The sequence below is a fragment of the Calidris pugnax genome, unplaced genomic scaffold (genome assembly GCF_001431845.1).
Source record: "Calidris pugnax isolate Ruff unplaced genomic scaffold, ASM143184v1 scaffold117, whole genome shotgun sequence".
NCBI lineage: Eukaryota > Metazoa > Chordata > Aves > Charadriiformes > Scolopacidae > Calidris > Calidris pugnax.
The window spans coordinates 451,804-477,695 of NW_015090834.1; the positions used below are offsets into that span (position 1 = coordinate 451,804).

The window sequence follows — 25,892 nt, forward strand, 5'->3', positions numbered from 1 at the left end:
TGCTCCTTGTTTGTTGTGCGGGTGTCTATCACTGGCATGTCACTGGCAAGTCTTCATGCCAATGGGTTTTATGAAAATAAAGCTATCCAATATGAACTGAAAGTCCTGTTTTTTCACATTCCTTTGTCCCTAATGGATGCTTTGCTAGTAAAGCAGAGGGGCACCTTGTTCATTTACTGTTGGGGCTATCAGTTTCCCATCCTTGCACTGAAAGTCCTGTTTTTTCTCATTCCTTTGTCCCTAATAGATGCTTTGCTAGTAAAGCAGAGGGGCACCTTGTTTATTTACTGTTGGAGCTATCAGTTTCCCATCCTTGCTTTGCTGATCATCTTGAAAGCCATTTGCCAAGCTTGCTTCTGAGCTGCATCTTAGATTATTACTAATTTCTTGGTTGATGAGGCAGGTTCTTGGAGAACAGCCCATCAAGACTCATTCTTTGGAGCACATTGTTCTGCTGCATTTTTTCTGGCCTGCTGGCTGAAACAGAGGTATCAATAAAAGATGGCTTCAGAAGTCCACTTGGTCCTGTGAAATTTCTGTCCTGCTTTGCTGTTGTGTAGGAAATAAAAATGTCTAGCCTGTTTTGTATACACAGCTCATGTATGTCTCTTACGCTCTCATAGCTTTTCTCATTCTCATACTCCATGGAGCTTGTTGATGTCCCCAGCCCTCCTATGGCTCCTTTAGTTGTATGAGAAGACAATGAGGGAGGATTCTCAAATTAATTATTACATGCCAGCTTGGAAGAGCTTTACAGAGCTGTTACTTGTAAGCAGTTTTCCTGTTTTCTACATCTGCAAGGCTGATGTGTTCTGTAAGAGGTGAGGAGGCTGAGCAGTCTGAAAAGTGTCATAACACTTCTCTGCAACCAAACACGTTTTTTAAAGATGACAGCTAAGGGAACCCTGTACTCGTATTTTATAATGTATGGTCTCAACAGAATATGCCAGATGGCCCAAAACTACATGACTTTCTTGAAGACTCCTGTTTAGTCAGAAATAAAGGGGTCTTATGGTCTAGAAACTACCAAAACAAAACTTGCTCCTGTTCCTTCCCCTCTCCAGCCACCTCTCTTAAAAACTCTTACAGGGATTATCTTTTAGTGTTTTTTCATCTCTATACATTATACATCTTCCTCTACCCCTTGTTAGTCAACACACTCATCACTTACCTTACACTGTTATTCATCCCCTTCTCACCTACTTTGTCTATTGTCACTGCCTTCATTGCAGCTTCCTGTCACCTCACCTGCTTCAGGTCCTGCAACTCTACCCGTGTCTGTTCCCTCACTCCTTTTCCTGACTTTTCTCAGAGTATTTCTCTGCCTCTACTTCTCCCTTATTTCTCTGTTCCAGCTCACGGTGCCCACACGAAGACCATTCTTTGTCTTTCTGTGCTATCCATGGCTGTCAAATTTTCAGCCCAAAAACAGGATAGCAAAAAAAAAAAAATGACAAAAAACCAAAAACCAATATTAGAAATAATTTCTAGCATCATAGAATTGTCTAGGTCGGAAGGGACCTTTAAGATCATCTAGTCCAACCATCAACCTAACTCTGATAAAAACCATCACTAAACCATGTCACTAAGCACTATGTCAACCCGTCTTTTAAATACCTCCAGGGATGGTGCCTCAGCCACTTCCCTGGGCAGCCCATTCCAGTGCTTCTGAACACCTCTTCTGTTGGTCATTAAGGATGTTGTTGCCACCCTGTCTGTTCCTGTTCCTCATCTCTGTAACGAGTGTAATCTTCTATTCTGACCCCTTTCCAGCTATTGCACTCAAGCTGTTAATCTTGCCACGTCTCTAAGATGCAGCATTTCCTTTACTATCCAGCCATCTTGCTGTATATCCCATTCAGCCTGTCTTTATTTCAGAGCATCATTAATACGGCATCCTTGTGTTCTGTCTTGTATTCAATCTTGTATTGAAAAGATCCCTTTTCCAAGGCTATTGCATGTGCCAGCCTGTCTTTGCTTCTCTGTGCTTGTTCCTTGCTCCACCACATCTATTGCAAGGTGCTTTGGTTTGTTTCCCAGGCCATTCCCATCTATATCCCTTGCCTGTCATCTGCCATTCAGTATTGAGAGACAATTTTCCACCTTCAGCCAAACCCAAATGTGTGCCCAGCACTAACCCAGCCCACCCTGGAAATGTGTCATCTTCTGTCAGTGTGTGCTGCTGGAAGCTCCCTTGCCTCAGCTCGCACAGGCATGTGGGATGTGTTGGGTCGGTGTGTGGCTCGCAGCAGCAGCACGGCTCCCCTGACACCAGAGCTCTAGGCCATGACAACAATTCCCAGATGCTTCAAACTTGTTAGTAGTGATTGTTACTGTTCTCGAAAATAAAACTTGATTTAGGAGAGCTTGGATGATTTTCTATCTTGAGTAGAGCCTGAAAGCAGAAGACTGGTTGCTAAGCAGTTTCTTTTTTTTTTTTTAAGTTGTTGTCAGGGTTGGCCTCTAAATGGCTGCTTTTCTTGCAATGTACCAACGTGGCCATGCCTTAATCTATGCACTGCACAAAGAAAGTGTCAAGCCAGTTTTCTTTCCATTGATAATTATCTTGTGAATCTCAATACTCAAGGAAGAGAACAACTTGTAACGTTTTGGCAGTATTGCATGAGTAAACTGTCCAGGGAAGTACTGGCTGTAAAAGTTGTGTGGGCTTAAACAGTGCAGTACTAGCTAGAGAAACGTGCAGTGGGAGGAACTGTGCGCTAGTAACACAGTGTTACACACTGTAAAATTCAGAGCAAACTGTGGGCCTTTGACAGACTGTTTTCCATTTTAGAAATACATGATCAGATGGGGTTTAAGAAGGTGTACTTGTTCTGATGTTTTCTGGCCGCGGCTCAGTAGTGAATGATATCCTTTTGGGAGGTGCTAGCTGCAGTTGGTACTGAGGGTTAATTCAATGCATAACAGGATTGACAGTTGCTTAGTTTGGATGCTGGGGAAGGTGTGACAGTGGAATTTCTGGGAGTTAAGGAAGGTTCTCGTGGATTGATTTGCAGGTACCAATACTTGACCATCTCTCAGTTTTGTTCTCGGTCCTTGTTTTCAGTTGCTGAACTGAATAATGAATAGAAGTTCTTCCATGAAACGTCCACTCAGAGCCTGGATTCTATTTTGAAAATGCATTTGAAATGGTTTGATCACCTCAGTGTTATTAGGTGGAAGTATTTTCCTCACCCAATCAAAAAAAAAAATAAATTAATAGAAGCTTCTTCACCAAGAAGCTCTTCAACAAAAGGGCAGTAATAATTTGGTGATTTTTATGGCAAAGAAAGGTTAAAAGGTGGGAAAAAACCCAGTCATTTGGATCCAGGTGACACTTGTTACTTGTGCTGTTGAAGCCTTGAAGGTTTCTGTGTGTGCTGAACGTGTTCTCTTCCTCTGTAGTTCTGTGTACACAGCATCCAAACAGCCAGTGATGCCAACCCTGTACTTGTAGCAAGCACATCCCTGTTTGTGCAGAGTCACATAGAGGTGTCTGGCTTACTGCTCAGAGCCTCGCTCTCCGAGTCTGCTCTCATCTGAGAGGGCAAAGGTGGTGGTGGGGCTGGTCCCTGGGCATGGCTGGGCCTTCTCTGGGGCACATGCTCTCTGCTTTCCTAGGGCACTGCATATAACTTCACTGCTTGTCTCCTCGGTTATTTATTTACCTGTTCTACTGAAGTACCTGTGCTGCTAATTACAGTTATTAATTTCTCACATTTACGTACATGTGCCTTTCAGTTCCCAGTTCAGCTGCTATAATATTGTAATGTTCATTCCATTTGGGAGACAATGGGTTTGTCTCTACAGCTCCTGGCCTCCTAAAACTGACACCTAAAGCACTCTTTGAAAGCTTAGGTGCCACTTGCTGCACATGTGATGAGTAAGGGCTGGACAATAATGAATACCATTTTGATGAAAAGCAAAGGGCTGTCTTACTGTTTCTGCTTTATCTAATATTAGGCTGGGGGTTCTTGGGTAATTGTCTCTCTGGAAGCTTGGTCACTGACCAGCTTCTGTGGCTGCAGCATGGGTTTGTGTGTGATCAGGCCCTTGAGGCTGCTCTGTGCTCACAGCTTGCACTGTTTGAGTGGCAGCGGTATTCCCTCGGTGCGGTCCTGGCTGAGGATGGCTCTTAGAGGAAGGCTTGTAAGTAAATTATTACAATTGCAAATTAGATTCCAATGAAGATTGTGCAACACCTACATGAAATATACTCCCTCGGTGATAGTTATACAAACTAAATCCCACTCTACTACAAGCCACAAGGTAAAACCTTCAGTTATTTCATCTCTGGCTGGTGCCACCTACCACAGAAGCACGTCTGATGAGTGAGGAACAAGAATGAGGCTTTATTTCTGTCACAGAACAATGCCACGTGGTGGTGAGCAGCGTGCGGCAGGAGGAGGGCCCCCACCACCACCACAAAGACCTGGAGTTACCATGGAAGTCACGCCCTGGGCACAGACTCTGTGAAGGACTGTGTGAGGGGTTCACTGCTGGGGGGTGAAGACAAAAGCTGGGTCACAGCTAGAGTCACCCTGCAGTTTGTGTCCTTGTCGAGACCAGTTTTACTCATGCCAGCTTATTCACTGCGGGGTCAGAGGGGTGACTGTGACTTCATGTTCGTTGTGTAATGCTCCAAGAGGTACACAGGGTGAACATGTTAAATGGCCCCAGGCAATGGAGTGTGGGAGGACACGTAGGTCTGTGCATCAGAAAAGGAAAGGAAGGTAGCTGTGGCTTAGGATGTTTCTCAGGGACAGCTCCAACAAAGTTGGGTGAAAATAAGCCCTCCATTACAATTTTGCATCTTTTTTTCTGCATTTTCATCTTGGTGTCAGTTTCCCCCCAACTTCTCCTTCCAGGTGAGCACTGTGCAAGAAGTAAACTACTATCCCCTTTAAGATGCCTCTGTAGATATTCAGTCAAACTTTCTGTGCTCTCACCTTCAAATGCTTGAGCATGTTCATGAGTGGCAAAGGTTTCAGGAGGCTACTGGAGAATACAACATCATGGATTTTAGAAATTGCCTGGTATCCTGTGACACCAATGGTGTAACCTCTGCCAGCCTGACTCACCAGTGTGTATCTTAATGGCTCACTGGCGTTGATTTGTTTTCTGTGTTACTAAGTGGCTAGAGATGCTGGTAGTTGCTGTGCAGGTTTCAAAGAAGCATGTGGGATCATGCTTCCCATTCACCATGATTAGCTTCTACTGAAGATCCACATCCCTCCCAAATACTGTTTGGTGGCTAATGCCCAAAGTCAATCAGTTCATGAAAAACTTTCAAAACCAAACAAGATTTGCAGAATGCCTGGGAGTTGAACAGTGCAATAATGAGAGTCAGCTGTGGACTTGAAGTACTTTCACTAAATTGCAGTCTGCAAGCTTAGGGGTCTAAGTATTATGCTGTGGTGCATATGGCGGGAGAATTGGTTTTTCAAAACCATTTAGTGAATGCAAACCAGAAACTCAAAACCACCTGGGAGCTCGGGCAGCCTGTGGGTCCCAGTAGTTTGCTCCCTATGTGAAGTTCTGCTTATCAGGTCTTGAAGCTTCACTGGGAGCACAAGCTCTCTTTCTACGCGTTATTCCCCTTGTTCTATATTTAGACTAGAGACAAGGAGATGTGCAGGATCTTTAAGTTCAGAAACCAGCAAACTGAAATAATTCTAGACTTGATTTTATAATGGCTGAAAAAGATATCTTAAAGGCTACAGAAAAATAAGGGGACAGTGGAAGTTGTTTGACTGCTTGGCACTTTCTATATAAACCCCTGCTGAGGTTATCACAATTTGGGAAAAAATGAAATGGAAGAAAAGTACCCAGCCAGACCATAACTCTTAAACCTTTTTCCTTTTAAAACTCTCACCTGCTGTGTTCTGGGATACATACAGGAACTTCAATAATACATACAGATCTTCAAGAAACATTATGGGCATTGATGTGCTAACACCTGAAAAAAGACAGCTTTTCTTATGCTCCTTCTCTCAATGGTGAGAGCAGCTGAGTGCGTTCTGCTCGTACCCCCATCCTGTGGCTGCTCCCTCATTGCCCTTCCCAGAGATGGATGCTACCATAAGGGTTTAGCAGTTAGTACGTTTAAAGGGGGAGCCATGACTTCTGGTTCCTGCTCCTAGGAGTGTGTCTGTGTGTGTGTGTGTATATTAACACACCGACATGTTGGGTTTTGGATTTTTTTTTGGTTTTTCATGTTTGAAACTACTGGGCAAAGTGCAGAGTCATTCTCTTTGCACCCAGCCCCGTGCACGAGCTACTGTGTCATGTAGCCCTAGCTCCAGGGGCTGGATTGCTGGATTGATATTTCTCCATTTCACAAGGCAAGGCATGTGGGGTGAGCCTGTGAGGACTGGAAGATGTGGAATTACCTCCTGTCAATGAAGGTCCTGACTCCTGGGTCCTCCTTTTCCTTTCCTGGGGAGTGCTATTACTGCCAGCTGCTGAGTAAAAGGTGGGCTCTGCTTTCCTGGCAAGAGGAAAGAAAAGGGCTGCAACTGTCATCAAAGAGCCTGTCTGTGATGGGTGATCTGCAAGAACCATCCCTGACCTTTCCAAGGAGGAGCGTCTTTTCATCGTGATCCAGCTCAGACACTGATGGGAGCTGTGCTTAGGCTGGGGTATCTCTGAGTGTTCGCTGCCTGGTGAGCTTCAGTCCTGCAGCAAAATGATGAGTTCATAACAGTAGGTTTGGGGCTCTGCAGGGCTGACTAGAGGTTTTCTGGTTGCAGAGATTTGGGCTTTAAGTGCCTCAGCCCCACGGAGGCATTGGCTGCAGTAGCCAAGTCCTTTAGACATTCTGGCTCCGGGATCCTGCCGGGAAGCAGACAGCAGAGTCCAACAGGAGCCACTTCTGGACCCGTAGTTAGAGGGTGGCATCTCCCCCGTCCTCCTGGCAAACACCCAGCAGCTTGTTGCCCACTCAGGTGTGTGGGAAGCCATGTGTGCCCCGGTTGTGCCCTGGCTTTCCCCAGCCCCACCCGGAGCGGTGGGATTTGCCTCCTGGCAGGACTTGTCTCTCTATTGCTGGCACACTCTTAGTGCGGGTGGAAGGATTTAAAAAAGCAGCCGCCTAATCCACTCCTGACCCTCCTTAAAAGCCTCCCCTGCACACCGCCACGTCGGGCTGGGCTTGGCGCGTTGCTAAGGCCTGCATGTATCCTGGAGACGGCGCCCAGCAAATAGCTGAGCCGCTCTCTGGAAAGCCAATATCGCAGCCCGGATTGCAGTGCTCCGGCACGCTAGGGCTTTCTGCAAGAAGGAATTCAATGTCTTCCTTCTGCTAAAGCTGATGGCGACGGTTCCTTCGGCAAAGAAGATGTGGAAACCCACGGATGTGCTGAGAGCATCCCCCTGAGATAAGGGGGTGGGGAGGGGGCGTTTTGGCACACGTGCTGTGCGGGACCAGCAATGGCTGTGTCAAATGATTCAGACTTCTGCTTTTAAGAGCTGCAACGCAGCTTTTGTCCACAGCCCTCTGCCCCCCTCCGTGTCCCTGCTGTGGGCTGTACAGCAGTCACTTAATAAGCCTGCTGCTATTCCTTTTTTTTTTTTTTTCCTCCTTTTTTTCCGGGGGCTGAAGCCATGGCAAAGGTCCCCGACCGAAGCAGGCACAAATGGAGTGCGCTTCACACTTTCCTCCGCTGCAACATGAACCCGGAGACCCAGCGGGTAGTGGTCTTTGTCATCCTGCTCTTCCTCATCATCGTCAACGTGGTGCTGATGTTTCTTTTGGCATTTCACTGAAGGAGGACTGCCGGTAGTGGTGTGGTGCATGGGGGTTTCCAGGACTGGGCGACAAATCAGCAGGTCAGCATGTCGTTGTCTGCCTCTGGTCTGCTTGTCTGCCGTTACGGTAACTGTGTGTCTCAGAGTATCCCTCCTTTGTTTTTTAATCATCACCTCCTTCCCCACCCTGCTCCCCTCACTCTCCTCCTCTCATCACCTGTGCCTTGCGGTTTGGATCACCGTTAAACCAGAGAAAGGGAAAGAGGTAACAGAGCCAACCTGCTTAATCGTAACCGCTCCCTGTGGCACTAATCAGCCTCGATTCCTGCCGATGATGATACCGTGCCTATACATAGCACTGCTCAGCCCTGGAGAAGCCCAAAGTGCTGCTGCTTTGTTTGCAGAGGGACAGTCAGCCCATAACGAGCCCTTACACAAGGACCTGCTACATGTAAACACCTGCTGTAAGAAGCTGAACCCCGTGATGCCTCCGTGGCTCTGCCGTTCTGAACACTCTGCTGTGCGGTGGCGTGAGTAATGCCCAATTAGCCAAAGTGATTGATCAGTAGAATGCATCGGGAATTCGGGCTGAATAAATGCTGCAGCAGCGTGGAAGAAGTGTTTTGTTGGCTTTTATCCTGTTCCCTTTATTAAATCTCAGTGCTTATCTGCTACGTGTATTAAAATGGCTGGCAGAACCCCACACAGGACACGGCTTGCAGGCCACATGTTTCTCTCTGGCCAGTAGTAGCCACGCAGAGTGGGGAAGCGACTCAAGGAGCACTCTTGTAGACCCGTTAGGAGGGAAGGGCAGCAAAGCAGTGCGCTCACTCCAGACCTGTTCACCTCGATGATGTTTTATCGGCAGCCCTGTACATCGCAGCACTTCCAGCCTTGGGCATTGACATCTCAATGGAACAACCCTCTACTTGATGGTGTTGAAGGAGACCGATTCCTGGATGAAGACAGACTGGAAAGGAAGCCACACTGCACTGTTCTTAATGACACTGCTTGCATTTGTGCTGGAGACCGTGCAAAATATCCAAGCCCTTAAAATTCAGCAGGATCCTTCATTTTGTGTGTTAGGTTATCTGCAGTTTAAGTGCAGCTTTCACAAGGGCAATGCATTTGCTGGCACTAATGGCTGAAGTTAGAGCCATCCTTTCAGGCCTAAATGTTTATGCCTCCTGGAGTCTGATCTGATGTTGAGAGAGGTTGGATGGTGATGTTGTCTCTGTCATCACGAGTGATGTATTCTGTGCCAGTTATTTATGTGATTGTGTGTAATACATCAGTGTTGTACAAATCCACGTCACTTTAGCACACAAAGAAATTACGTTTGTACTTGCTGAGCTCCTTTCTGAGTTACATCTGAGTATGGAACACCCTTGTCCCTGAGAGTCTCCTGCAGTGCTGGGTGTGGGGCAGCAGCAGGCCCCAGCTCCCTGCACTTTTCTGCGAATCTTTTATGTACATGAATGGTTTTGGACCTGAGTATGGAACATCCTTGTCCCTGAGAAGAGAGTCTCCTGCAGTGCTGGGTGGGGGGCAGCAGCAGGCCCCAGCTCCCTGCACTTTTCTGCGAATCTTTTATGTACATGAATGGTTTTGGATTATTAAAAATCTCAAACTAGGCCATTCATACTATTAGATAGACATTGTGATAAACAGCCACTGGAACTACCCAGTATGTGTTGTTTTCTGAAATTACCATTTCAAAAAAGCCCAAACCTCAGCATACAACACTGGCTTTCAAACAAATCTGTTTTTTCTCCCCTCTAAACTTTGCCTGTGGTCTTAGTTACAGCTGGGATCATAACTTCATGATGTAAGGTGGTAAAAAGATTAGTTTTGAGAAAGGACAAGTGAAAGATGGAAAGCATAGCTCCATCTTCAAATGACGGATGAGGGACCAAAGTATGGCTTTGAGGTCATAGTGTCAGTGACAGAAATCTTTTGGCAGCTGCTTGTGAAGGCAGCTCATGCACGAGGTTTGAGCAGGCTCTGAAAGTGCTCGAGCGCTCAGCAGCTCTCACCCAGCACCTGGTGGGTGAGTGTTTTGCTCTCAACAGCAGCGGGAGCAGCAACAGGCCTTGGCATCATGGCAGCCCCTGCAGTGTATTTGAACTGTCAGTTATTGCTGTCTCGCCTGCTCTGTATCTTGAAATAGTGCAAAACACACCCGATATTAGATGAGAACTGTGGTTATTCACAGTGCCGGCGCGTACACACATAGCTCTGGAGAGTATCCTGTAGGTCGGCTCCATTCATAATCCAAATGTTTGGCTCAACACATAGAAGCCATGTTGGGGCAGCTGGTAAGCTGAGAACAAGCATCTGCCAGCCAAGACTGATCCTAGATTCACACAGGGACTCATGCTCCTCTTTTCCTCGGTGTCATGTCACTGAAATGCTCCTTGGGTGGCTTTTGTCACTGAACTGGAGACTGTAGCTTCCTGACACACTCTGCCTAGGAAGGTGCTTCAGGGAAGTTTTCCAGGAACTCATCTTTGTTTAGAGTCCCAAAAATTGATTAGGTAGCTGGAGCTGGTCTTGTGGTGATGAAATGATTCACCCTCTGCTAGCTGCTGCTTGCTTGGTTTGGGGATACCCCGTTCCCACTGCTCACTAAAGGACCCTGCTGGGTTTGGAAGGGATCAGATACCAAACCCAGCTGTGGTGGGCTCCTGGGGCAGGAGCCCTGCTTTGGGGCAGCTGGTAAGCCGAGAACAAGCATCTGCCAGCCAAGACTGATCCTAGATTCACACAGGGACTCATGCTCCTCTTTTCCTCGGTGTCATGTCACTGAAATGCTCCTTGGGTGGCTTTTGTCACTGAACTGGAGACTGTAGCTTCCTGACACACTCTGCCTAGGAAGGTGCTTCAGGGAAGTTTTCCAGGAACTCATCTTTGTTTAGAGTCCCAAAAATTGATTAGGTAGCTGGAGCTGGTCTTGTGGTGATGAAATGATTCACCCTCTGCTAGCTGCTGCTTGCTTGGTTTGGGGATACCCTGTTCCCACTGCTCACTAAAGGACCCTGCTGGGTTTGGAAGGGTTCAGATACCAAACTCAGCTGTGGGGGGCTCCTGGGGCAGGCACAGCTGTGCTTTGAGCAGGTGAGTGCTCCCCCACTGCTACAACCTCCTCCTTCCCATCTCTTTCTGGCCCACTTCTAGCACATCTACACCGTACCTGGTATGGTGTCCTTATTTCCAAAGAGTTCCCTTTGCTCTGCCCAGCTACAGTGGCTGTGGTAGCCAGAGCCATTTGCCTTTGCTCCTTTGACACCTCAAAGCTTATGCAGGAGCAGCCGGTGTGTGCAACGGGAGGTGGAGGAGTGTCTTGCTAACACTGAGCCAGCACCCCAAAATGCTCACTGCTGGTACTAGAGAGAAAATGTAAGTCTCAGGAATAAGATGAGTTGGGGCAGTTAATGCCTGTGAGGTACAGAGCTGCCACATTGCTTCCTGTAGGGCAGCTCTCCTCTCCAGGAGACATTGCAGTTGTTGACACTAAGGACCCAAGATTCCCCAGCAGGAGAAGACCTGCCTGCTGCTAGTGAAATAGCAAAGAACTGTTTTCTTTATGAGCACTGGGAAGACCTGGGTAGCGAGGGACAACCTGGAAGAAAAGTGTGTTACAGAAAAAGGTAATGCATCCCCTGGTGAAACTGCCTCCACCTTCCCTATGTGGGGCAATCTGCATTACTCCTGCATAGGGCACTTTGACCAGATTATTGGTACCAAAATAGTTGGAAGCAAAAAAGAGTAGAATTTTTTTTGCGTTTAAAAATTCTGATAAGACAAATTGCAAGATCATAGTGTAGTCATTGGAGATACGTGTTATAACACTGCCTGCCACAGGTGTTAACACTGGTTGCTAAGAGCCTGGGAACACTTTTCCTCTTAATATTTAATGTTAGGTGAATTTTAATTTTCTCTTTCCATGGCTTGTCTAGGTGTTTGATACCTGACTAATCCTGAAGTATCTGTGTTGAGTTTTGATGTGGGGAAGCCAGTGTTTTTTCCCCTTCCTCATCTTCACCCACAGCTGTATACATTCAGCTGGAAGCTGTGGTTGGCATATAAGCATTAATCAGTCTGATATTAGTTGTGACTCATTCAAGCCTGCCTCAGAGCTTGGCTGAAAAACCTATGATGGCCGATAAAGCCCAAGAAAAATAAAGCTGGTGAAGGATCCCTGAATCATGTGCAGGGGCTGTAGGTGGTGATAGAAGGACGGTGGGGAATGAGAGGCCTTTGGCATTTCAGTCAACAAAGTTGGCTTTTTTTCTTTGCTCTCAGTGTACTTATTTGACACCAGAGATGGGTGCTCTGCAGGAAGGCTGTGATTGCCTTCCCTGCAGTCATCTGAATGTCAGCCTCTGCCCTGGCATTTGGGCTGTAGCCCTGGCAGGGGGGCAGCACAGCCAGGAAAAGGGGAGCCAGGCAGTCACTGCCCCTCTGCAAAGCTCTTGGGGTGCCTGCTGCCTGCTGTGCTCTCTGCTCCTGCTGTGACCCAGGTCACAGAGCCCTTTTGTGCCTGCTGGACTCCTCCTTCTCTCCCTGGGGACAGAGTATGAGTTGTGCCTCCACTCTCTCCCTGTGCTGCTGCTGCGGTGCCGGCGAGCTCCAGCTGTGGGGCAGAACAGCGTGCAGGGATGGGGCAGGGGTACTGCTCCCCTGAGCCCTCCATGGGTAGTTTGTGTTGCCCCTCTCTGGGGCAAGTTCACCAGAACATTTAACAGACAAGAGCTTTGCCCTGCGACGGCTTTACTTTGAGCCTCACGAGTGAAAAGAGCGTCTATGAAAAGGAGTGAGACCAAGGCATCATTTCCAAAGGGAGATCTGGGATTTAGATTGTATCTTTTCTTAATTTGTTCTCCCAGGCTAAACTCATTTCTGTGGTGATATGTGGTATCTGCTGTCTTTGTGATTTATTCTTGGAATCTAAGGCATGAGCTGGCCAGATAAGAAACGCAGTAAGCATTTAGGATGATACCATCAACAATTACTTTTAATTAATGCTTCCAGTGTTTTGATTTAAAGAAAAAAAAAACAACAAAAGAATTCCCATTATGCAGGTTAAAGAAAGATTTTAAGAGGGGGGAGTACTTGTTATTTGTGCCATGTCACTGGGCTTGTTGACTACAGAATGTGCTGGAAACTCTGGAATAAAATTATGTCTTATTTGACTCTTTGTATCTGTTCTTTGGCTGGCATTACCCCAGCCATGACCGTGGTTGTCACGTGTAGGGCACCTACTCTGTGTCTGCCATCAGCAGTGGTGGAAATGGGACTCGAAGCAGTAGCATGGACCTGCTGAAGGCTCACAATGGCATCTCTGTCCTGTTGCAGACGTGCAAGCCTTCTGGGTTTGTAACTGATAGGAGTGATAGTCAGCTCAGCTATGCTGGTAATGCTAAAGGAAAAATGGCTCCCCAGGTATCCAAAGGATGTCATTGAACCTTTCAGCAGAGCATTCAGTCAGGTGTGAAGGGCCATAAATAGGGAAATTTGGGAGTTTGCTCTCCCTTGCAGCTGATCTGGCCCCTCTGGAACAAGGGCCTGGTGCAGGGCTGTGGTCCCACACATCCCCCTTCTCCTTCCAGGGAGGGAGACCCTAGCGCAGTCCCTTCCAGCATGCTTTTCCTTCCAGGCTGCACCTCCAGAGAGCACCAGTTTCATATTGGGCACCTGAATCTCTGCAGTCCCTTGGTGGCAGAGCAACTAGAGCCTCCACCAGCTGGGAGAGCAGGGGCTGCCTTCACCCCCACTCCTTCCTTCCTGCAGCAGCTCCTACCCAGAGCAGGCTGCTGGGCAAAGCCAAGGTGACACAGGGCATGGAGCAAACCATCGTAGCACCCACCACACTTAAAAATCTTGTGCTTGTTCAGTGTTGCATCCATTTAGGATATCAACTCAAGAACGGAATTGGTATGTTGTCTTCTGCTAAGCTGTGCTGGTTGGTAGTGACCACTGTGCTGGGGCAGTACATGAATGTTATTTATAGGCCCAGTGTCTATAGCCTTTGTGGTAATGTGGCTCAGAACAGCATAGTAGAGCTGGGTTTGACTGCTTGTGGTTGTTTTGAACATGATCTTGTCCAGTCTTGGCATGTTGATTGTCTGCAGAGTTGTGGCAAACTTTGTATGGAAATACAAACACTATTTATAGGCATCACATGTGAATCTAAAGAGCTACACCAGGGTCTCTCAGCAGCAGCCTAACACAGCTTTCCTCACCTCACCAGATGAAATAGTTCCAGCAGGAGATGAGGAAAAGACGGGTGGCTAAGGAGTCATGACTTAGTATTTTTAGTATCCCAATTCACACCTGTAGCGCCCAGAAGTCAGGACTTGTTGTACTAAGCTCCATGTAATTCTGTAGTGAGAAGATTTCCACTAGACAGCGATAGAGGAGAGATGGGGACTGCAGTATCCCATTGCTGCCTGATTTACCAGAGCGTGCTCTGCGTTGAGCTGCTTTTGCAAACCTACTTTGTTGTACTGAAAAGCCTGCAGCCACTGTGGGAGGGTTGGGCGAGGAGCTGAGGTGACTAAAATGAAAACCTATGGAGAACAGGAGATATGTTGACCATCTCCTGTTTGGACTATAGAAGCCATGTTCTGCAGGAGGAACAGCAGGCGCTTCAGTTTCCCGTGGTTAGAGGGCTTATGTGCAGTGTGGTATCAGAAGCAGGAATATGGTTCTGGTTGGAAGCTTTGGCTTTGGTTAAGCCATTAGGTCTCTTCATCCAGGTGGTGTGGACTTGAGACAAATGAATAAAATGGATATATTCAAAAGCATAGTAGTACAGTGTCTCAGAAGATCCCAGGAACCTGCTGGTGCTTCAATCAATCTTCTTTACCTAGCACGGGACACTTGCAATATGAAAAGGTTAGTGTTTTGGAGGGGTTTTGTGAGTGTATTTAGCTCGAAGCACCTTCTGTAGGGATTGCAAAAGAAATGAGTCATTTTTATATTTACAGATACTAACCAAAACCAAAGGCTAGACAGCCTCCTTTGCCTGACAGTGAGACATTATCAAGAATTTTTGTTCTTTTCCTTCTCTCAGTCTGATATTCAGATTTTCCTCTGCCCCATTTTCAAAGAGACGGCCAGACAGCAGTTCTTAGTGCAGTGAAGGCAGGATCTAAAGCAGTGTGTGTGCATTGGGAGAGAAAGGCAGGGGGTGGGGGGCAGAAATCATAGGTTTTGGGTCACCAAAACCCTGCAAGGTTTTCTCTCTGAGAAGAAGGTGAAGAAAGGAAACAGATACTAAACTGAGTGTGGTTCTTTTGTGGCAGGGAGACCATCTCTGAGAGCCAGCTCATGGAAATTGCTAAACAACCTCTGTGAGCCCAGCGTATCTGCCAGCACCTACCGGTGTTGTACAGACTTTGGCACAGCGCTGTTAATCCAGGGGAGATGTTTTCACAGGAGATAGGAGCAATAAAAACCATTTCAGCGTGTTCATTGCAGTGTGTTCCATTAAAATTAAATCATGCACACACATGAAAAGAGAAGCCGTGCACTGTGTTTCTGGCTTCCTGCCCGCTGTGAGCCCAAAGAGATGCTGACCTTTTGATGATTCAGAGCGGTTTGCTAGCAACGCAGTTTGTATCTGCTTTAAAATGTTTTCTTTAACCTTATTTGTAAAGCAAATTTAGATTAATTTGCCTTCAAGCTAGAACTGATTTTGCAACAGTCATCAGCGGGTGGAGAACTCTGGGAACTGCACAGTTCCCTTTCCTTTTCCTCTGCAAAGAGCCAGGATGCAACATTTATCCTTAATAAATCCTTGTCGGATGAGCTGCAGCTGAACTGTTTTGGATACGTTTCGCTGGGGGATCTGTACAGTATGTCCCTTATTTGTTCAAAGAAATAATGGTGAAAGAGGAAGCAAAAAGGGAGGTAGAAAGGAAGGAATCTCAAAACTGAGTCATGGGAGAGCAGTGGAATCGGGACCTGTCCTGCTGTGAGGGAAAAGGATGGGAAATGTCCCAAGGGGCTGTGCTGGTGGGAGTGCACAGAGGAAGGGTAAAGCTGCAGGCAGCAGCAAGAGGAGAATGGGGCAAGTTTGTAGCATCAGTGGTATAAAAATGTGTTAATGTAACATTACGTACAATTTTTCTAAAGCAAATAGGTTTTATTTGGGGGCCTGAGACACTGTGTGTAAAAAAGATGCAACAGCAATCACTCTTAAACATGAGAACAGAAATATGCTGGGCTATTTCCATTCCCAGGCTGTACAGTTAAAATAAGGGCATTAGAAAATGTAAAAATTGCATTAACCAGGTATGCTTCATATTCTGCAGTGAAGTTAGACTTCAAAACTGTCGGTGAGGTGAAGAGGGGAGTCAGTCAGTCTGACAGAGGTTTCATCTACAGCCAAGCTGGAACCAGAAACTAGAAACATTGTAGATGTGTGAGCCCTAGGTCAAAGTCTTGTTCAAACCTGAGAGTTAACCCCAGGCCTCGCTCCTTTCCAGTCTTGCAAACCAAAGAGAATAGAGGAGTGCGTGGCTGGTTTCCAGCCCCGTGAACTCTGTCACCAGCCCCCGGGGAGTTGTGTGCACCCCCCTCCAGGTGCTGCAGTCAGAGCTGTCGGTCACAGGACGTGGGGTCCGTGCTGAGCTGGGACAGAGGGGCTCAGTGCTCCCCAAAGCACCCCAGAATAGCTGGAAACGGGTCAAAAGAGGGGTTGTCTCAGAGATCTGGGCTGTTCGGGGTAATATGGGACTGGGGCATTTGGATCCTACCTTAACCTGGAGTGATGGGTGCCATGCAATTGGGAGAGGTACGAGGAGTGGGTTAGCCAAAAGTTAAAGATGCTTAAACCACTTTTAAGACTTAGAATATTTCAAGGTTCTTAAGCCACTTTAAGGCTTTAGATGGGTTTAAAATGCTTAAAACACTTTAAGGCCTTAGATGAGTTTAAGCTGTTTAAGCTGATTTAGAGCTTTGGAATGACTTAAGTTCTCTGTCTTTGAGTGGTTAGGAGGTTTTGAGGTCCTTTGAGCTCTTAATTGTAAAGGCCTTTCTGAACATTTTGAGTGAGGATGTGGCTCATACCCTCTCCTGGAACCCGTGCTCCAGGACTCTTTCTCCCTGTAAGTCTCCCAGGCAACGCCTGAACAGCCAAGTGTGTCTGGGTACATGTTAATTCTCCCCTATTTGGGAAAAAAAAAAAGGCCAAGAGTTGGACATCTGTGTGGTAGGGACAAATGTCTACTCCAGGTGTGTGGCCTGACCTTCTTCCATGTGCCTGGCGAGTGTTGCGTGGGTAGGATAAAGAGTGTGGGATCTGTTATGTCAAAGCCATGTGGAAGTGCTGCACTTCCCTCTGCAGGAGTTGTCCCAGCCGGGAGGGTGACAGCCCTACCCCAGAGAACATCCTAACAGCCTTGTAATTACTGCGTTAGCAATTGCCAATTTTCCCCCTGAACGGGAGTGTTGCTGTTACCTCAGGGAATGTATCTGTCCCTGTCAAGTTAACATTTTCTGGGCTCACCATTTTCAAGAAGTATTTTTGGGCAATACGAATACTCAACAGTTCTTTTCTTTTGTGTCTTTTATTACCCTAATGTCCTCAGACCAGCTCTGTAGGGGCAGCCAGTAGCACCTTCATCTGTGCCTTGGGGTAACTGCTCAGGAATGGATGCAAGTATGGGCTGGCTTTTTCCCTGGGTGCCCTCCCAGGTGTGTTTAAGATCCTTGGTCACCTGTATCCAGGCACGATGTGTTTAAATGGCCTTGAAAGACATACATTTGCTTAATTTCTTTTTAAATCATCTGTGTGTTTGGCTCTGTGGCATCCTGTGGCACAGCCTAATTATGTACCACAAGGGAAAAAAAGTACTGCTTTTGTCCTAAACTTCTTGCCTGGTGATTTTCCTGGGCCCCATCAGCCTTGCGTTGCAAATAACCAGTTTGTAACCCTGCATCTCGTGGCCACCCCCCATCCACCTTTCACTACTGCAGGTCCTCGGTCTGTGTAGCTTGTACGAGCCTAGAAACTCTTCCCACTTCAGATTTGTGCTGCCCTTTGTGCCTTGTCTAGTTCTCCTCTTCCCTCTCTCTTTCTGAGTCATCCCTGACATTCAGATTTGGTGACCCTGCTGGAGCAGCCCGTGTTTGCTTAAATCTGTCTGCAGAGACGTTCCCCAGGAGCAGCTCATTTGGTCGGTCATTTGTGTAAGATACTGCTTGTGTGCAATTGTCAGCGGAGAATTTCATTTGCCATTTGGGCACCCTGTCAGTCAGCATTGTATCTGCTTGTTTAGAAAGAGTCAAAATATATTTCATTTAGACCAGAAAATAAAAGTCTTAAAAGTTTAAATAAGTATGCTCTGGAAACTCCTAGGAAAGGTTACAATGGAAGCTATTTTACAGCTTTACTTACTGTAAGCACTACCAGCAACTGCAACATTTAACTCTAAAATGTGATAAAAGACAACCTTTTGCAGATCACTTACAGGTTTGAGAAGGGCTTTGCTCCTGTTTTTTCCCTATGCCAAAGCTTAAGGCTGTTAGTGCCCAAAATTAGCAGACTCCCTTGATATGCAGGTCTTGGGAGAGTGATGGTAGGGATACTGAGGCACTGACAAGGTCTAGATGAGTTGGTGTCCTCCTCAGCAATGAGTAACTATCCCCACTCTTTCATAAGAACTTTCCTGGCCTTTTTCAACTAGAAGTAAAATGGTCTAAGGCAGTTTCAGTTGGTTTGGCTTGCATTTATAATAATCAGCTCCCATATCTTAGGTGAGGAACTGAGAACTTCTTGCATCACTCTGGAGTTTGAAAGGTCACATTTAATTGGACTCAGATGGACGTGCTCTCTCAGGCTGTGCTCCTCACAGGCAGGTTGCAGTACCAGGGAGCAGAGCTCTGCCGCCTCTGCTTTCCACAAGGGTTGCTTCCCTCCTCCTCGAGCACTTGATAAAGGGAGTTTTTAAAGCATCTCCTTCCCTGCTGCGGGGGGACCCTCCTCCTCTCTCCATCTGTTTAAACCACTTCTGAGGGAGAATCAGGACTCAGATGATATAAATAAAAGGGAATAATGTAATTAATGCCAGTCAGAATGGTTTTGTGGAAAATAGTTCTTACCAAATAAATGTGATGACAAATTTTGAATGTTTGGTAAATGGAGGCAGCTGTACTAGATGTCACATGAGGAGTTTGACTACAGGCACTGATTAAAAAAGCAGCACTATAGAATATCAGTGTAGCACACTTAACTGGATTAAGATCTGGGTTGACTGACATCTCAAATTTGTTAAGGAGAATTGCTGTCAAATTAAAATATTTTGAATGCCATTCTGCAGTGTTTGGTAAATGCCTGAAAGTCCTCCACGATCCTTAATCAGTGCTCTAAAATCTGTGCTGAAAAAATATGCAGCTGCCACAGAAGGGAAACGGGCAACGACTGCCGAGGGCATGGCCTGACGGGGGGTGGCGTGTGGGTCTGCACCCCACTGCCCGTGTGGGGCCAGGAGTCTGGTGTAACGCGGGGGCAAGGAGGGCTTGTGTTGCCCTGAAACGTGCAGACAGAGGAGTGGGAAGGAGCAATGACCTGTTTGCTGTGGCTGAGGAGTTGTGTCAGTGGCTCTGGCACCCCGCAGCCAGGCAGCGAGTCCTGGCGAGCCCGAATTCCTTCCCTGGCGGTGAAGGGAGAGAGGACCCCCGGGGGCTTGGTTAATTCATCATGCTAAGATAGATACCTAAGGTGAACCCTTCCCTGGGGTGCCTGTCTCTCTCCACAAAGGGGAGATGCTCCGTAGAGACCATCAAGGTAACTCGTTTGGACTAAATGCCTGCTGCTCAGATGACGGGAGCTCTATGATATAAATTTCATCTCTGTTGTCCGTCATTAAACAGTGAAGCGAAAAGTGCAGAGGGGCAGCAAGAACAAGCTGTCAGGATGATCTGAAAACTGTCGCGTGGGTTCAGTTTGGGGGAGAGGCTACCTGGCTTCTCCCACCGTCAGAAAAGATAAGTATTTGTGTGGATGAAGCACTACTTTGGGGCAAGAGTGGAAGTAGAATTTTTCTGTAACTCCTCTGCTGCACTTTGCATGAGAGAAGGCAGAAGAGAAGCTCTGGAAGCAAAGTGAGGGGTGAAGGAACTGGAGCTGGGGGAGAGCTTTGCCGCTGGGGTCAGGGCTGCTGTGGGGTTTGAATGTTTGATGTGCTGACCCAGCTCAGCGTCAGTCTGTAACACACAAATTTGGGGGCAGCCAAGCAATGATCGCAGGCTTCACAGCAACCACTTCAGGTCACCAGGAAGGGCTTGGGTTCAGGTCCTCTTCAGAAGGTGTCTGGTTTAGGGCCACAGAGCTGAAAAGTAAATTCTGTTTTGTTGGAACCTTCTCCCTGAACTGCCTCATTCCCAATATCTTCTGATGCTGCTGGGTTCATTTTTTAGCTCCGTATGCTCTAGTGTACTTCACATTATCAAGAGAAAGCTATTCAAATTTTATTCAAATAGAACTGAGTAGCGCAAAGATAAATATTTCCTAAAGGCATCTTCATCCCTCCTTCTGTAAGTTGTCGAGATCCTTTATCTCTGTTAATATTGCCTGGGGCTCCTGTCAGAACAAGACCGGGATGTACAAGGTAATTATGTCAAGGTATCCAGCCTGAAACAAAGAGGGACTGAGTAGCTGGAACAGGCCCATAGACGTGGGCCCTGGCAACACCACGTCTGTTTGCCCACGTGTAATGGACTTAATTTGGGACAGCCCTGGCTGTGTCTCCTCTTTGGCAGCCTGTGCACAGACCTGGCTTGGAGGAGTAGTGCAGCAAACCTCCCCCAGTTCCCCGCCTCCATCTCTCTGTGATGGAGCTGAGCAAACCTGCACCAAGGGGGCTTTCCCGGCCCCGTCCCTCTGCGTCTGCCCTGTCCGAAGGGAGCGGCAAGGCTGCAGCTCCGTGGGCAGAGGGGAAGCACCTGCAGATGCACAGGGCAGCCTTACAGATGATTTTCAGTTTCAACGCATCAGTAGTACTGCCTTTGGGCTGCAGACGTTGCTGTCTACAAGCTTAAATGTTGTTACAAAGAAAGAAAAATAGCCAATTTTTGTTTGTTTTCACTGCAGCCAAGCTACAGCAGCTGGGTTTGCATTCTCCCTCTTCTGATGTTTCTCTTCTAGAGGCTGGTTTGGGGCTTTTCGAGAGCATGTACTGAGTTGTCCTTGATATTACAAAGCCAGCACGTAAATGTTACTTCATATGGAAATTAATAGTTGTTTTTCAAACCTTGCTTTAATTGCAAAGATCAAAACCTGTGGTAAGATGAGCCTTTTGAGCCGAGGAGCTGCCATGCTTGGAAATGGTGAGCATTCCCTTAAATACCTGCTTCTGTGGAAGACAAGCAGCTCTCACAATATAGCCCATTGATTCTGCCTTAAGCTTTTAACACGGTTTGCAGAAAACCTTTTTATCTACTGGAGTGTTTAAGCTTTCCTGGGACAGGGAGTGAAAGTCCTAACCCTTTTTCCCCAGTAACAGTGTGGTCTCAGTGAGGATGCTGCAGTGTTGGAGCAGCTCCACCTGCTGCAGTGACACGTAGCGCCGTGGCTGCTCCTGTGCCACGGAAATGTCACTCCTGGCTCAGAGTTACCCTTTAGTGTTTGCTCTGGGAAGGGGACCGTTAGACCGGGTGTATTCGGTATTTCTGTATCGGCCTAGGAACTGGACTGGATATCTGAGAAAAACAGTACGAGGTACAGACTGGTACAGACTGAGGGCTAATAGTGAGATGAGCACTGAGCATGGTGAGCATTACACACCTCCCAGCGTTAGTGTCTGCTCCCCTGCCCACCCCCAGGAACACCCGCACGGACTGAAGTGGGGCAGGGACCAGGCAGAGACTGTCAGCCCGCAGTCAGGGAGGTGTTTAAGTGCTGCTGGATTAAATTAACTGAGACAATCCAAACCGTATATAAAGTATTTTTTATGCTTTATTTCTTGCTTTATTCCACATTGATCATTCCTCCCTACAAACATGGTGGTTGGTGTCAGTTAATCAAATCCTGACCTGTATTTCAGGTGTATTTTTAGTTACTCCTCCTCACGAGCACTGTCTATAGCAGTGGTTTGTCTGCTTGCCTCTGCCTGTTTGGACGGGCTGGTGATTGGTCTGGTGGGACTTTCTGTATTTGGCAAATCATATTCATAGAAAGGCTGTTGTTATAAGGAGAAAATTTAAGATATTAATGTCAGTGAATGGATTAAAATACCAGCTGAGGATTCACTAGTCAGCCCCATGGCTTTCAGTGGTCCTGAGAAGAACCATGTGGCTCTGTCCCCTTGTGAGCTGGGTGTATCAACCCTAACTTGCTGTTAATGCTAGGTCAGGCTTGGCCTCTTGTCTTCTCATTAAGATACCGAGATCTGACAGCTTGGTAGTGTAAGGTATTAATGCCTTCAAACCATCAGGGCTCTGCTTGTGTGATCATCAAAATGCTACAGAGGAAGTCCAGTTAGTCTCTCTCCGGTTGGGGCTGTGGTGTGTGCTCCAGCTGCCACCCCATACTGACAGCCCTGATTCACAGTGGCGTTAAGAAGCACACAGCAAAGGTATTTTATCTTAGAAAGAGCCACGTTCTTTATGTGCTGGTCACAATCTGTAGGTTGAAAAGCCCTCTTCCCAAAGATGTATTAGCATATGCCTGTTTCCTGAGCAACAGCCAGCCCTTACCCATGGGGACATGTGACTCGGCGTGGTGTAGCAGCAGCTCTGGTGTGACCTGGAGCTAGGGCTCACGAAGTGCAGGTGCCTCCCCAGCACTCGGTGTGAGAGAGAGCAGTGTATGGGATCGGTTCCCCTCCGATGCTCAGCTCCAGCCACCCCATCACCCTGCTACTGCTCTGCTCACCCCGCAGAAGGGAGGAGCTGGGCTCAGCTCGTGGTCCACACCGTCACTTGTCACTGAAGTCACAAAAGCCAATGGATCAGCACAGGTGGATTGCTGCTGAGAGCAGCCAAGACCCCCCCGTCCTCCACCGCCCCGCTGGTCTGTAACTGCAGCCGGGAGCTGAGCTTGGGAAAACAGACACTTTCACATCCACTCTCTTCCCTGCTCCAGTCGTCACTGCTTTATGTTAGAAAGCTAAAATTTTCTGGAAGCCTGACAAGACCTACAAGTGTTTCAAAAATATGAATTAAGGGTTTATTCATAATGCTGAGTATGCTTCAAGCTTGTCAAATTACATGCAATATGTCTGCTAAGTGAACTATGCGTAAAAAGCACCACACACAGCCCTATCAGCTGCGTGCATTAATTGTCCAGCCAAATACCCTTTCCCCCCGCAGCTCATTAGGACAAACACCTGCCCTTTGACTGGACGTTGCTGCTCTGCTGTGTGGTGCATCCCCCCCTCTCTTGGTGTGTGGTTTTCTGAGGCTAATGATCCTCCTTCTCTACTTGCCTTGTGACCAAAGCCTGTCCTTGCTCTAGGAGCATAGACCATTGAGACACCATTTAAGACTCTGGGACTATTTTCCAGTGGTGGCACTGGCTGGCTGTGTGACAGCAGGATGTCCCCTATGTCCCCTGCTGGCTGGGCCTCAGGAGCAGAGCCCTGCTGCAATATGGACACAGCCAGCCCTGGGCAGCTGAGAAAAGCCAGGGGATGGAGGGGGCACCAACAAACTGGCTGTGGAGATAAGTAGGAACCTCTCAACCTCTCCTTCCCAATCGTCCTGTTATTTTTGTCAAAATGGAACCACTGCATTAAGCCATTTCTGGTTCAGTGAAGGGACACTTGCTATCCAAAGGCAGACTGTATTTCAATTTTCTTTCAAATTCCTCGTTAACTCTCTCCGGATTTACTGTATGCGCAATTATCCTGATGTTCTTTTACAACACACATCTTTTGTCTTTGGGGAGGGGCAAAAATAGTACCCCAGAGCAGCACACAACTGTGTGTGTGACCGAGCAACGAGCCCCTGCCATGGAAACCCTGTGGGCATCAGGCAGGGGCTCCCTGTTGGAGCCCCCAGAGAACAGCTTACCAAAATACACCACTGCCCATAGCTAGGTGTGAGGGTTGAGAACTGCATCAGGCACAGACACAATCGTCACTGTATTCAGGAGTCCCCCCACAGCCTCTGGCCATGCGGGTTGGGGTTTTTTTATTTTGGTTTGGTTTTTTTTAGTTGTTGGGGGTCCTTTTCCTAGAGTAGCGTCTATGGGACATGTAGTAAATAACTGCTGTCCCTCAGCAAAATTACTTAAACTCTCCAGGAGACTTATTTTAAGCACCTTAAGTGCTAAGTTTAACCACCTTAAAGACTTAAGGCTCTACCCATCCTAGACTAGCTCTGAGGTCTCAGAATACCTTCTGCTCTGAAGTATGGCACTAAACGTTGATGCTCAAGGTTTTATTTCAAGGCTTTCCAAAGCAGGGCTGCAGTGGCAGCACAAGAGCATCCTCCAGCAACGTACCACTTGCTTCCTGGCTGAGGCAAAGTCACCAGCAAGAAATTCCACAGCATCAAATTTACGTTCTTTATGGTAGCAAATGTATTGTGTCTTAGTGATTCTGAATAAGTGCTGTTGAGAGCAGGGTCAGTCGAAGCAACTGCCAGAGTAGGACCAACTCCTTGTCACATTGCTGATGGGGGGCAAACAGTTACCAATGCTTGTCTGGCTCAGCTGACAGTGTGACTTGCTCTGTCCACAGCTCATCAGTGATGGCAGCGTGGTGTACGCAGAAGCCCTCTGGGACCATGTCACGATGGATGACCAAGAGCTGGGATTCAAGGCCGGCGATGTCATTGAAGTAATGGATGCTACCAACAAGGAGTGGTGGTGGGGGAGGATTCTGGACAGCGAAGGCTGGTTTCCAGCCAGCTTTGTACGGGTAAGAGCTTGATGTTTCTTTATGTCTCTCCATTAGCACCAAGTGTTTCCTCTTTTTCTCCAGGTTTAGTGTTCTGTAGTGACCCCTCACCACTTTCACTGCTAGAGATAACTGGTTCAACATGTCTTGTTACATGTGCTATGGTACGTCGGGCCCGCCCGGCTGAGTTGCCACCAGTGTGGAGAAGTCTTTACATGAGTAAATCTGAGCAAGGGTGGTTCAGTTCCAGACTCTGGAGCTAAGCTGAGCTGCACCAGTTGGGGAGCAGCCCTGTGTTGATGGTCTGCAGCCTGGGCTCCTGCTTACCCATTTTACCTGGGCTGGTTTGTGCCCGAGCACACAGCATCCCCTTCAGGAGTGAGCAACGACTACTCTCCTGGAGAGTAATCCCTAGGAAAATAGAGGGAGAGAGAACAGAGTAGAATCACAGACGCAGCTGGCAGAAGCCTTCACTGTAGTATCCACTTCAGACAGTATGTTTAAGCATGGCACCAAATTTAGCTTTCTCCATCTGGCGCTGGCTCCACTGCAATGCCACATCCCAAAGCATGCAACCACCTGGCTCACAATTGCACCTTCTCTGAGCCCTGGCGTCTTAGAAACATCTGGCTGCTGGGCTACCACACAGAGCTGTATTCCAGGCATTAAAAAATGGGGGAGAAAAACACAAAAAATATCTTGGAGGTCATTGTGGGACAACTGATGGGGGGAATATGAAACACTTGATGCTTTTGGGCCAAGGGTCTCCCTTGGTGCCAGCTAAAAAGCCCATATAGAACAGCCCCAGCTGTGTACTGCAGAGGTTGGACTGATTTCCAGCAGAGCATTCTGAAACACACCCGAATTCTGTGTGCAAGTGGGGGTAAAAAAGGGGTCTGGGTACCTGCTGTGAGGAGAAAGGCTTTTTTCCTCTCTTTGGACTGTGAAGTGGTGTGGAGGCCTGGCTCTGCTTTCACTGCTTCAGGGCAGGCTCCTCAGTACTGCAAAGGCAATTAGGGGCCTAAGGGCAGAGATTCTCAGCCCTTTAGCTCTTTATCCGGGTCATTTCAGATCACAAGTGACCCAAAACCAGGTGAAGCATGAAAGGAGGTGATATGAGGTGATCCGGTGTCTTTAGCAAAAGTCCTTGGAGAAGTGGGGCAGCCAGTGCTATAAAAGTTTTGAAATGCTTTGTTTTAGATTGCAGGAGACAGTCTCAGCTGGGGGACTATTACAAGCTGTGGATGTTTTTGCACTAAGGTTACTGGGACCAAATGCCCAGCACCGCTG

At 47.4% G+C, this 25,892-nt stretch overlaps 1 protein-coding gene across 1 annotated transcript in view; it reads left to right on the plus strand.

Annotated features, from left to right (window-relative positions):
* Positions 1-25,892, plus strand: part of ARHGEF4 (Rho guanine nucleotide exchange factor 4) — a 230,653-nt gene that overhangs the window by 194,148 nt on the left and 10,613 nt on the right. Inside the window, 1 exon segment of the mRNA XM_014941530.1 lies at positions 24,444-24,623. Within this exon segment, the coding sequence (XP_014797016.1) occupies positions 24,444-24,623 (180 nt within the window).